We start from the raw sequence: 13706 nt of genomic DNA on the forward strand, positions 1-13706 counted from the left end.
AAAAATTTCACTTGTTTTTTTGCAATTTCACTGCACTTGGAATTTTCTCCCGTTCTTCACTACAATATGGAGCAGAATGAATAGTGTTATTCAAAAATACAACTCGTCCTGCAAAAATTAAGTTTTTATACGGCTATATTAATGGAAAAATGATGACTCTTTGAAGAAGGTGAGGAAAAAAAAAAAAAAAAAAAAAAAAAAAAAAAAAAAAAAAAAAAAAATCGAAAATGGAAAATTGCCAGGGGGAGAAGGGGGTTAAGCTCCAAATTGCTTTCCCTTTCTTTTTTGCTTATTTGACTTTATGTTGACAGTCTCTGTTACGTCTTCTTGTACAATTTGCACCTTTCCATGTGTTTTTTGTTTTTTTAATTTGAGCAACAAAATGTGTTGTTCAAGTACAAAATGTCTGACCTTCTAGTACGATAAAGGCTTGTTGCCTGTGTGAGTTCTATTATGTGTAACAAGATCTGATATATTTGTAAAACTATTTCCACATTCTAAACATGAATACGATTTCACCTGTGTGTGAGTTATTTGATGGTAAACAAGACTTAATTTCCTTGAGAAACATTTCCCACATTCTGAACATGCATGTGGCTTCTCCCCTGTGTGAATTCTTTTATGTCGAACAAGATGTGATTTGTGTGTAAAACATTTCCCACATTCTGAACATGCATGTGGCTTCTCCCCTGCGTGAACTAATTTATGATTAACAAGATGTGCTTTTAATATAAAACATTTCCCACATTCTGAACATGAATATGGCTTCTCCCCTGTGTGAATTTTTATATGCCGAACAAGATCTGATTTCCTTAAAAAACATTTCGCACATTCTGAACATGCATGTGGCTTCTCCCCAGTGTGAATTATTTTATGTTTATCAAGAGCTGATTTAGGTGTAAAACATTTCCCACATTCTGAACATGCATGTGACTTCTCCCCTGTGTGTATTATTTCATGTTCATTAAGAGCTGATTTCTTTGAAAAACATTTCCCACATTCTGAACATGAATATGGCTTCTCCCCTGTGTGAATTTTTTTATGTCGAACAAGATCTGATTTCCTTAAAAAACATTTCGCACATTCTGAACATGCATGTGGCTTCTCCCCAGTGTGAATTATTTTATGTTCATCAAGAGCTGATTTAGGTGTAAAACATTTCCCATATTCTGAACATGCATGTGGCTTCTTCTCTGTGTGAATTATTTTATGTCGAACAAGAACTGATTTCTTTGAAAAACATTTCCCACATACTGAACATGCATGTGGCTTCTCCCCTGTGTGAATTAGTTTATGTTCTTTAAGAGCTGATTTCTGTGTATAACACTTCCCGCATTCTGAACATAAATATGGCTTTTCCCCTGTGTGTGTTCTATGATGAATCACAAGCCATGCTTTTGCAGCAAAACATTTTCCACATTCAGAACAGGAGTATGGCTTCCCCGCTGTGTGAATTTTCTTATGGACATACAAACTTGATACGTGTTTAAAACTTTTCCCACATTCTGGGCATGAATATGGTTTTTCCCCTGCATGCAGTCTCTCATGCTGTACAAGCTTCCATTTCTGAGTAAACTTTTTCTCACACTTTGAACATGGAAATTTTTTATCCTTTGTGTCAATTTTTTCATACTTTGAAGAAAAGCTTTTTCCATATTCTGAACATGAAAGTGGCTTATTTTCTGCTAGATCATTTTGGCTTTGAACACTCCTTTTGTGATGCTTCGTTTCCTTACTAGTCTGTGATGAATTAGACGATTGGACATGTTTAACAGGATCAGATGATAGATCTTTGCTGTAATGGGAGGATGGTATATCTGGAATAATGGAATACACTTGTATTGTATCTTGCGTGATATCAAGGTCATTGGATTTAAAACTTGAAGATATCAGATATCCCTGTGATCTTCTGTCACCATCATCTGCCAACATTAAAACCAATTATTAATTTCAAATAAAATAACCTTGAAATACATAACATTACAACATTTCTTTATTAAATATACATAGATATTAGAAGCCATTTCCAAAATTTCAATTTTTTTCAAACTGACAATAGACCTCAGATCAAGAACCACTAGATCCTGATATTAGGCCACTAGCTGTTCACTAGCAAAAAAAAAAGTGGCAAGAATTGATAGTTCATCATACCTCCAAAATAAAAGTGCAATAAAACGTGATCAAAAAGATGTATCTAAATAAATATGGCATAGCTAAAAACATCATCTTGTCCCACAAAAAACAAGATGCGACACAGCTCAATCAGCGGAAAAATAAAAAAGCTGTAGCTCTCCGAATACAGTGATGCAAAAACAATACTTTTTAGATACAATTATTATTGTGTAAATGTGGCAAGACAAAAAAACAATCCTATAAGTGTGGTATCACTGTAACCGTACTGACCTGAAGAATAAAACTCTTGTCACTTTTACCACATGGTCATTGGTATAAAATAAAAAAAAAATAAAAAAAGGATAAATATATTATGTGCTCAAAAATGGTACCAATAAAAACGTCAATCCCGCAAAAAACAAGCCCCACATGAGTCTTTCAGCAAAGATAGAATAATTATAGATCTCTTTGTTCCATCGCCGTCCTCCTTCCCAGCTGTGTGTGGATGATGCGTCCTACGTCATCCACACAGTGTCCTGCATTGTTCCTGCGCTCACGCATTTCTCTCTGTCCTGAGGGCAGATCAAAGTATTTCAGTGTGCATGCATGGACAGTCTAACTTTTCCCCACGCCTGCGCACTACTATACTTTGCACTGTCCTCAGCAGGGCAGAAAAGTGCACCTACGGAGGAGCACAATGGATGATGTAGGATGCTGCATGGAGCTGGGAAGGAGGACTGCGATTGCAAAAAGAGAGGAGGCAACAGATCGAGAGCAGCGACACCCATCGGACCTAGGTGAGTAATAAATGAAGATTTTTTATGTTATACAAAGCGGCCTGGGCTCTTATATACAGTATTCTAGAATGCTGTATATAAGAGCTACTGGTGGTGGCTGTAGTTTATAGGGGCCAAATCTGGAGACAGGTTCTCCTAAAGGCAACCTATTAAAATACACAAAATATTTAATAAATAACTTCATATATGGCATGATTTTTTTAAATGCTTTTCTAGGATAATAAAAGGCTTAAGAGTTTAGCAGAAACTTATTTATTTCAAGTAAAGGACCACTTAATATCTGAGGTGCTTGTAATGAGACTATGTTGGAAAATAGAAAAATAACACATTTTTAAAAATGGCAGCACTCAAGCATGTAAACTCTGTAGGAACTTCACAGGAATTGTTACAAATTGTAAAGAAAAATTAAAAAATTTCAGATTTTGTTTGTTATAATGTTGCTTTAGCCTGAAATTTTTCATTTTCACAAGGACTAATAGGGAAAACGGATCCCCAATTGATCAGAAAATACTGTTTGGGTTCACACTAGGGTTTGGAAGGGAAGGAGCGGTAATGGACTTTTGGCTGGAGTCACACTTGCGTGTGAGGATCGCATCACACTGCTGGGACTGGTCAGTGGCTCTCCTGGCAGGAGTGCGTCAGCTTCATGTATTTCTATTTAGCTGACATGCTCCCGGCAGTAGAGCCAGTGCGATGAGATCTTCGTGCAAGTCACACACCAAGTGTAATTCCAGCCTTTGAAGCATAATTTTGGCTGGAACAGATTGCGGATGTGAGTTCTTATATAAAGAGTCCCCGAACTGCCAACACAGAAACCCCCCACAAGTGACCCCTTTCTGAAAATATACTCCTCAAGGAATTCATCTAGGAGTGTGGTGTACACATTGAACCCACAGGTGCTACAAAGAATTTTATAACAAAGGCCGATGAAATAAAAAACTTCTCTTTTCCTAAAATGTTACTTGTGCCCAAATTTTTCAATTTTCACCAGAGTGAAAGGAAAAAAGTACACGGCGGATCTCGGATGGGAAGGAGCAGTATTTGACTTTTCTAGCATAGATTTTCTTGGAATAATTAGTGGGTATTATTTACAAACCCCATAAAACGTCAGCATAGTACAAACCTCCCTAATACGAACATAAAATGGAAAATACCACTTCCGGATCCGGTCCTGGCTGAGGTGGAGGCATAAAGAAGAAGCCCCGCCATCCCCCGTGGAATCAGTCAGAATAAAGCTCCCGGTTCACGTGGCCGCACCGCAAGTAACAGCGGGGACCAGGAGGACGGCAGGCATGGAGCGGTACCTGCTACGGAGTGCCAGCTGTGGAGAGGGATCCTGGAGGAGCGGCGATGCTGAAGGGCTGCAGGGCATGGAGGAGATAAACATGGCGCCAGCGAACCTGCTGGGGGAGGAGCCAGAAAACAAGGCAAGAAAAACGGTAACGCTGGGCCGGAGAGGGAGAGAAATGGAGGATATAAACGAGGAGGCAGAGATCACTGATGCTGCAGAGAAGTGGATGCAGGAGTCAGAAGAGGGAGGATCGCAATGGGAAGATGAAGGAGACATAGAAGGAGAAGAGAGAGAGGAAGGAGAAGAGAGAGAGGAAGGAGAAGAGAGAGGAAGGAGAAGAGAGAGAGAGGAAGAAGAAGGCGGTGCTGAAGGGGTGCATGGAGGACTAGGAGGGCAGGAGGAAAATGCAGGACAGCAGTGTAGGGGGAACAGATCTGGCCAATCTTCCCAAAAGTTGAATAAAATCATTAATACCCCTTTTAAAGAAAACAAAAAATGTGCAAGCACAAAGCTACTACAATCTGCAAAGTCACTGGGAGAAGGAGAGAGCGGATCAGCACAGACAAGAAAATCTAAGGCAATAGCACCACCTACAGGTCATAATGAGCAACCGCAAGAGTTCAATGTGGATTATAAAAAACTGGCAATAGAAGTGGCATCCCATCTGTCTAATGAAATCAAAGTGGCCATTGAGGCAGCTAAACAAAATTCACTGGCCACTTTACAAAAGCAGTTAAACGACCACGCAAATAGACTAACAGACACAGAACAAAGAATTTCTGATTCTGAGGATGTAATTCAGAGCATGAAGGAGAAAATTGCAAACCTAGTGAAATCCAATGAATATTTGAAAGATAAGGCAGAAGATCTGGAAAACAAATCAAGACGCAACAACCTGCGTATTGTGGGGCTGCCAGAATCGGTATCTTTGGGACAGCTAGACAGCATATGTGAGCAGGAGCTACCACAGGCCCTAGGCATAAAAGCAAAGTTTAGAGTAGAGAGGGCCCACAGAGTGGGACCACTGAGGCAACAGGAGGTGAACAAAGGGGAAGGACAAAATTCAAGTAATAGACCCCCACCAAGAGCCAGACAGGTGATAGTCAAGTATCTCTCGACTACAAGCACAAAGAGGAAATACTGAAGGCTTTCAGAGACCAAAAACACCCACTACAATACCAAGGCAACAGACTGCTAATCTTCGGAGACTACTCTGCTGATGTATGTAAGAGAAGGAAGGAATTCAGTAAAATATGCACATTCTTGTACAACAAAAGAGTAAAATGCCAGCTGCTCTACCCGGCTATGCTAACAGTCAGAAACCCTAATGGTTCGTTCTCATACTATAAAGATCACAAGGAAGCGGAAAACACCCTCATGTCAGAGCACGACAAGAACCGGACGGGAGGACAGGACAGAAGATCCAGTGGAGGAGGCACCAACGGAAGAGGATACCCAACAGGCTTGGGAAGAGAGAAGGAACAACACAGAGGGCAAGTACAAAGTGAGGTCGGAGGAGAGAGGAGACTTAAGCGGGCTTTACATGCTGCGACATCGCTAGCATCGGCTAGCGATGTCGAGCGCGACCCGCCCCCATCGTACAAGCGATATCTGGTGATAGCTGCCATAGCGAACATTATCTCTACAGCAGCTTCACACGCACATACCTGGTCGGCGACGTCGCTGTGACTGCCGAACAATACCTCTCTCAAGGGGTAGGTGTGTTCGGTGTCACCGCAACATCAATAAGTGGCCAGCCAATAGAAGCGGAGGGGCGGATATGAGCGGGACATAACATCTCGATCACCTTCTTCCTTTCGCATTGTCGGTGGACGCAGGTAAGGCAGTGTTTGTCATTCCTGCGGTGTCACACACAGCGATGTGTGGTGCTGCAGGAACGACAAACAACATCATACCTGCAGCAGTAACGATATTATGGAAAGAAGCAATGTGTCAGCGATCAACGATTTTTGACGTTTTTGCGATCGGTGATCGTCGCTCCTAGGGTTTACACGCTGCGATGTCGGTAACGGCGCCGGATGTGCGTCACTAACGACGATATATCGTTACCGATGTCGCAGCGTGTAAAGCCCGCTTAAGTCCGATTCAGCAGCACAGCCCTGGGTCGGGTCTCAGGGACCGGCGACAGGAGAAGCATCCGGACACATGATTTGTGAGTGGGTTCGCCCTGTTTTTGCTTCTCTTTTTTGTTTTCCTCGACCAAGGAAAGACGCTGATGTTATTGCATTAAAGGGAACCTATCATCAGAAATTTAGCTTGAAACCTAAAAGTTCCCCCTCTGCAGCTCCTGGGCTGCATTCTAGCAAGGTTCCTGTACTTTTTGTGGCCCCTTTTAAACCAAATTAAATACTTTATAAACTTGTACCTTTTGCTATGTAAATTTTGTAAATCGTCCATGGGGGCGGGCTCTCTGGTGTCCGTTACTGTCCCTCCTGCACATTGACGCCGTCCCCCCACGCGCCATTTCATCCATCAGGACGCCGCCCACTGCGCCTGAGGTGCCGCCCACGCCAGGATCGCTGGTAACGTGTGTCACAAGCACGAGATTATGGGCGGCGCTGTGATTGCATCGCAAGTGCCCGCCCATAATCTCGTGGACGCGCTGTCCCCCACTGCCTCCAGCGTTCTGCGCAAGCGCTCGCCGGCCAAATGACCTGACGTTACCTCCTTCCCAGCTTACCCTGCAGCAGGGCAAGATGGGAAAGAGGTGACGTCGGGTCATCTGGCCAGCAAGCGCTTGCGCAGAACGCTGGAGGAAGAGGGGAAAGTGCGGTCATGAGGTTATGGGCGGCACTTGCTGATTACACTCACAGCGCCGCCCATAACCTCGTGCCTGCGCAAAACGTCACCAGCGGTCACACGTGCACACAGTGCACAGTCCCGCTACAGTCGCAAAGCGCATGCGCGGGACCACAGGCGCGGCGTCCTGAGATATGAAATTCAGCGTTGGGGGGGGCGGCGTAAATCTGCTGGAGGAACAGCAACGGTCAGCAGAGAGCCCGCCCCCATGGACGATTTACAAAATTTACATAGCAAAAGGTACAAGTTTATAAAGTATTTAATTTGGTTTAAAAGGGGCCACAAAAAGTACAGGAACCTTGCTAGAATGCAGCCCAGGAGCTGCAGAGGGGGAAACTTTTAGGTTTAAAGCAAAATTTCTGATGACAGGTTCCCTTTAAGAAGAGAGGGGAGAAATGCCGCGAGGAGGAAGGAAAGAGGCCCCACTGAACTTTTTTTTTTTTCTCTTCTTTGCTCCCCCCCTCTCTCTTTTCTCTGGATTGCTTACTAGATCCATGGGTAGCAGATCGGGTCCATTCGGCTGGACGGTGCCCCAATTTCAAGACTGATCCGATTGTTAATATCTCACTAAGGTTTTCCATATTTACGATATTGCATTAATACTGACATAGTATTTGCGGTCGCTGCAGGTTATGCAGGGGATAAAGTACAGGCTATGTTTGTTATGGGGGGGTGACTAGGGAGCTTCATATGTTGGCTAGGAAAAGGGGAAGTCACTAACATGGCGAAAAGCACCGACAATCCCTCAAAAGAGATAACATGTTGCATAATTGTCCGTTATTTTTTTTTTTTGTTGTTCTGGGTTATATTTACAAGTTGGGGAAAGAAAGTGTCATTCTGGAGGAGCCATCTGTGAGGTTAGAGTTGGCAGTCTCGTCTCCACTGTTGCTGGGGTTTTGAGGGGTGGAAATGGTAAGAGTAGTCTACTTAGGCAAAAATGGTACAATTAACAATGTGGAATGTAAAGCCTGCTTTACACGTTACGATTTAGCATACGACATCGTATGCGATCGTAACCGCTCCCATCGTATGTGCGGCAATTTGTTGAACGTGTCGCACACACGATTCTTTCCCGTCACACGTACTTATTCGTCCATACGACCTTGATGTGGGCGGCGAACGTTCACTTCCTGGAGTGGGAGGGACGTTCGGCGTCACATCAACGTCACGCGGCAGCCGGCCAATAGAAGCGGAGGGGCGGAGATTAGCAGGACGTAAAAATCCCGCCCACCTCCTTCCTTCCGCATTGCCGGCCGGGAGCCGCTGGACACAGGTAAGATCTGTTCATTGTTCCCGGGGTGTCACACACTGCGATGTGTGCTACCCAGGGTACGATGAACAACCTAACGTTCAATATTTAGGAATTGAACGACGTGCGTGCGATGAACGTTTTACCGTTCAATCGCAATCGCACGTAGCTATTACATGCTACAATGTACCTTACGATGCCGGATGTGTGTCACTTACGACGTGACCCCGCCGACACATAGTAAGATATATTGTAGAGTGTAAAGCGGCCTTTAAGGGCCTAAGATCACCCAACAAGCGAGCAATGATTCTAAGGCACCTGAAAAGATTAAAAACAGATATTGCTCTACTACAAGAAACCCACTTGGGGAGGATTTTTTTTTGCATGAAGAAATTCTGGGTAGGTTCAGTTTATGGGGCAGCGGCACAAGGTAGGAAGGCGGGCACATTGATTTTGATAAACAAACAGCTCAGCCATGAAGTAGTCACTCATGAGGAGGATGATCAGGGAAGGTGGCAACATCTAACAATTACTAGTCCAGCAGGCATACTCAGTATTTACAATGTATACGGTCCAAACTTGCATCAAATTACGTTCCATGATAGTATGAAAGCTATCATATTATCAGATGAGGGACCCAACATCATAGTGGCGGGAGATTTCAACACAGTACCTAAGTCGGCTGAAGACAGAGGGGAGAAGGGTCCCGGGGACAAGAGAATGGTAAACAGGGATGTATCATTAGAAGATATAGGGCGGCTAACTCACCCACACGATAGGGAATATACACACTTCTCCTACCCACATGACAGTTGGTCGCACATAGACCAGATTTGGATGTCTCGGGATCTTGTGAATGGAGCAAAAAACTGCGCGATTGAGAATATGGTGATCTCTGATCACAGTCCGGTGAGAGTGGACATCAGAGAGAATTTCAGGAGAGGTTCTGACATTATATGGAGATTCCCGTCGTTCCTCCTCAGACAGGATAATTTTCCCAAGATATTGCGAGAGTGGTGGGAAGAGTTCACAGAAGACAACAAGGAACACAGGGAGACTCCAGTATTGTTCTGGGAAACGGCAAAAGCGGTTCTGAGGGGACGTTTGGTGGGCTATGCGGCCAGGATCAAACGGAGGATGAACGAGAAATATAACTCCCATAGTGAAGCAGTGCAGCTAGCATATACAAATTATCTGGTAGATAGGTCTAGTTCGGCAAGGGACAGATGGTTGGAGGCAAAGAGGGGCTTTGACGAGTGGGCCAATAAAAGGAACAACTGTTTTGGTCACACAAAGAAGCTGATCTTCATAGATTCGGCAATAAGGCAGGGAGAATGTTGGCAAATTTGGCAAGGAGTAGCAGAAAAACAACGGTAATCTCTAAAATGAAAACAAAGGGAGGGGGGGGGGGGGTAACCACAGATCCCAAAGATATCAACAAGGTGCTGGGGGAATATTATAGAAAGCTATATGGGTCAGGAAACAATGATTTGACTGACGAGTACGATTGGTTAAGACAAGCCCAAATGTCTAACTTAACGGAGGAAGAGCTGGGAGCCCTAAACGTGGACATTTCAGTGGAGGAGGTAACAAGAACAATCGGGGAGCTTAACACCAATAAAGCGCCAGGACCTGATGTTTTTAATAGCGAATTTTATAAAGCACTTAAGTATCTGATTGCACCGGACGTAACCTCAGTTTTTAATGCAATGCTGGGAGGAATAGAAATCACTAGAAATGCCAACATAGCATACATTAAATTACTCCCGAAGGGTAACAAAGACCTGGATGATCCCTCTAGCTACAGGCCTATATCGCTCATCAATCAGGATTTAAAAATAATGTCCAAAATCACGGCCGATAGACTAGCACTGATTTTGCCCAGGATAATCTCCGAACATCAGGTAGGGTTTATCAAAGGGAGAAATGCGGTTACCAACATCAGGAAGACGATCTTAGTGGTAGATGCGGTTAGATTGGGGCGTACTGATGGAGGGGCAAGACCTGCTTTAGTTACACTCGACGCTGAGAAAGCGTTCGATAATGTGAATTGGATCTGGCTAGATAAGGTGATGGAGGCCATAGGAATTACCGGTAAAATGAGACTTTACACGAGACGTTTATATGCCAACTCGGGAGCAAGGATACATACCCCGGGCTTCCTGTCGGAAGTGTTCCCCCTGATGAAGGGGACAAGGCAGGGCTGCCCGCTATCCTCCCTACTATTTAAACTGGCATTTGAGCCATTATCTAGAGTTCTCCAGGGTCTTATCAGCTTCAAAGGGATTAAAATAAGGGGGGCAGAAATGAAGATAGCGCTTTTCGCTCATGAAGCGATACTGTATATGGGAAACCCAGGCGTGGACTTACCTCAAACCCTTAACATGATTGAAAAATTTGGATCATTCTCAGGCTTTAAGTTACACAAAAAGAAGTGCGAGATCTTGTTCTTGAGGGGAGGTCACGGGACTGTTGGGAGAAATCTGAGAAATGGTTGTATATGTGGGATCCCTACAGCACAGACATCAAATACCTGGGAGTGCAGATAGGGAGAACGGTGGAAACAATTTATAAAATGAATTATGGCCGGCTGATCAGGAAAATCATAACACAACTACTACCCTTACCATTGCTGGCAAGATGCTACTTGATAAAAATGATGAGCTTTCCTAGGCTTCCTAGGCTGCTTTAGACAATTCCGCTACTATTAAAACTATAAGATGTGAACAGACTCAACTCAGCATATGCGGATTTTGTGTGGAGGGGAAGGAAACCCAGAATAAAATTAGGCACATTGATGAAGTCAGTGGAGGAGGGAGGAATCAATTTCCTGGACGTTAGGGGGTATAACCTGGTGTGTATTATGAGACACGTGATCGACTGGTTGAGAGGAACATGTAGACACTCAGATCATGACATGGAGAACAAATATGCAACACCATGGGACCTGAAGTCCATTCTCCTTGCCCCATTGTCTAGGACTGAGGGTCACATAAGAAACTATCATATTCCGAGACACCATGTTAACTTGGAGACTAGTTAGAAAGAAACTGGGACTTTCGAGGAAGATATCTACGAGAGTATTTAAAACCCTGGGCATCCCCAAACGTCCCTCAGGGACGAGACAACAAGTTATTTCTGGGATGGAAAGAGAAGGGCATCAAGAGAATGCAAGATGTTATGAATGTGGGGGAGAGACGGTGGATGACAGGAAGGGAAGTGCTCGATAAATATGACCTCAATAACATTCACATTATCCAGTATGAACAATTGAAGTTTGGAGTAATCAGACATCTTGGCGAGATTGGAAGGGAGCTGAACAAAAGTCCGATTGATGAGCTCCTGGAATGTGAGGTTACAAATGTAAATGTATCCCAAATTTACCGAACACTTAGGGAGGTATTAATATCTCGGGAGGATAGTCGTACCTTATTAGCGTTGGAGAAACAACTGAAAGGTCAAGAAGTGGTGGGAAATATATTGAAAGGGTGGGTCCAACTGCGGAAACACATCACCAACGAGGGTTGGAGAGACACCCAGTTTAGTCTTTTACATAGGGCTATTGTAGGTTTTAATATTCCGGGTAGAGATGCACGTTGTCCGAAATGTCAAGCAGAGAAAACAGATATGCTACATGGACTCTGGGAATGTAAGGCAGTGCAGAGGTTCTGGAATCGAGTAAGAATGCTGGCCCAGTCAACATGGGGGATATATTGCAGACCAGAATTAATGGTGTGGATTTTCCATTTCTTTGAGGGTGGAGTCAAAGAGAGATCAAATACTCGGGATAAAAGGACATTAGCAATCATACATGACTTGGCCATGATAGCTAAAAGGTGTATCTTAAGACACTGGATACAGAGGGAGGGTCCATCTACAAAAAGAGGTTATTGGGGAATTGCATACTCTTCTGAGGTTGGAGAAATTGGAAGCAGAAAGGGATAAGGATCAAAAGACAGCCGCGTTATTTGGGAGATGGAAAAATTTTATTTTATTTTTTTTTTAATCCAATCAATTTTTATTGTAGGAAGTTACATTACAAAAAGGAGAAATTCAGGTATCATTGGCAATAATACACAAAGAAAACAACGCTGTAACATGTGGTAGTATCACCTTTGATTATGATTCACATTTCCTGTCACACCACCACCAATCATGTCTGATGCAAGTTGCAACTTTTTTTAGGTTAATCAATACCCAATATGTATAGAGTCAACCTACCAATTTACTCTTTAATCCTCAAAACGAGGGATCCAAACAACCAGAACCAGAGAGTAAGAAAGGAAGATAAGAAAAGGGAGGGGAGAGAGAGGTGGGGGAGAGGGGGAGGACCATGGATGGTTGCAAGGAAGCAACCAGGGAGGGGGAGGGGGGAGGGAGGGAATTGGATGGCGTTTCGGGGTAGCCCGAGCAGTAACAACAACAGAGATTTAAACACCTTGAATATTGACATGTGGTATGGGTGAACTCCCTGCGTAACACTCTCTTTGACCCTATTTGACCCATTTTTAATTATCAACAGTTTGCCCTGGAGACAGATGCCTGACAGGGGATGCATATACAGAGTTTAGCCACGTGTCCCAAATCTGAAGTATTTTGTTTTTGGCGCGGATGGAGTGAGCCAGACAGAACTCGTATTGGCATTGGAGATTAATTCGGTTATATAGTTCAACTAATGTAGGCGTCTTTGGGGATTTCCAGTGCAAACTTATGCAATATCTGGCAGCTACTAGAATGTGAACTAATAAACCCCTGGATTCCCAAGAGAACTCCTCTATACCCATGTTTAGCACTGCCAGACCTGGATTCGGATTAATAGGATTGCCTGTCAGCTCACCCATCAGGCCAAACACCTCCAACCAGAACGAGAAAACCTTGGGACAAGCCCACCAGCAGTGACCAAGAGTACCCCTTTGGAGGCAGCCCTTCCAACAATGTGGCGAATAATTTGGGAGGAACTGTGCTAAGTTGGCTGGGGACCGATACCATCGCAGGTGTACTTTTTTCAGTTGCTCCAGATGATTTATACACTTGGAATATTTTTGGATATTTGCTGATGCCGAGTGCCAGTTTGAAGGAGAGGTAGAGACACTCAACTCCACGTCCCATTTATTCATATAAGGAGATTTTTGCTCTTCGGGGGGGTTATTGAGCCATTTGTATGTCGAGGAGATACCTTTAGATTTAATTATCTTTTTAAATACCAAAGCCTTTGTTGTAGGTAACAGAGGATTCAACTTTGGAGGAAATTTAGAGGCCAGAAAATGACTAATTTGGATGTGTTGATAGAAACAGCCCTTTAAAGAGGGGTGTTCCTGTACTATTTCATTAAAGGGGTTAACACCCAAATCAGAGTATAGATCCACCAGCACTGTAATGCCCGATCCCTCCCACCTGGCCAGATTCAAAAAGGGGATTTGAGATTCCAACGACTTGA

At 43.6% G+C, this 13706-nt stretch overlaps 1 protein-coding gene across 1 annotated transcript in view; it reads right to left on the reverse strand.

The window, feature by feature from the left end:
- Positions 1-241: 241 nt before the first annotated feature.
- LOC142312201 (uncharacterized) overlaps positions 242-13706 on the reverse strand; it is a 28455-nt gene continuing 14990 nt past the window's right edge. Inside the window, exon 6 of the mRNA XM_075351105.1 lies at positions 242-1922. Coding sequence (XP_075207220.1) covers positions 415-1922 — 1508 coding nt within the window. The 3' untranslated portion in view covers positions 242-414. The remainder of the gene's footprint in view (positions 1923-13706) is intronic.

Source organism: Anomaloglossus baeobatrachus, chromosome 5, assembly GCF_048569485.1.
Source record: "Anomaloglossus baeobatrachus isolate aAnoBae1 chromosome 5, aAnoBae1.hap1, whole genome shotgun sequence".
Classification (NCBI taxonomy): Eukaryota; Metazoa; Chordata; class Amphibia; order Anura; family Aromobatidae; genus Anomaloglossus; species Anomaloglossus baeobatrachus.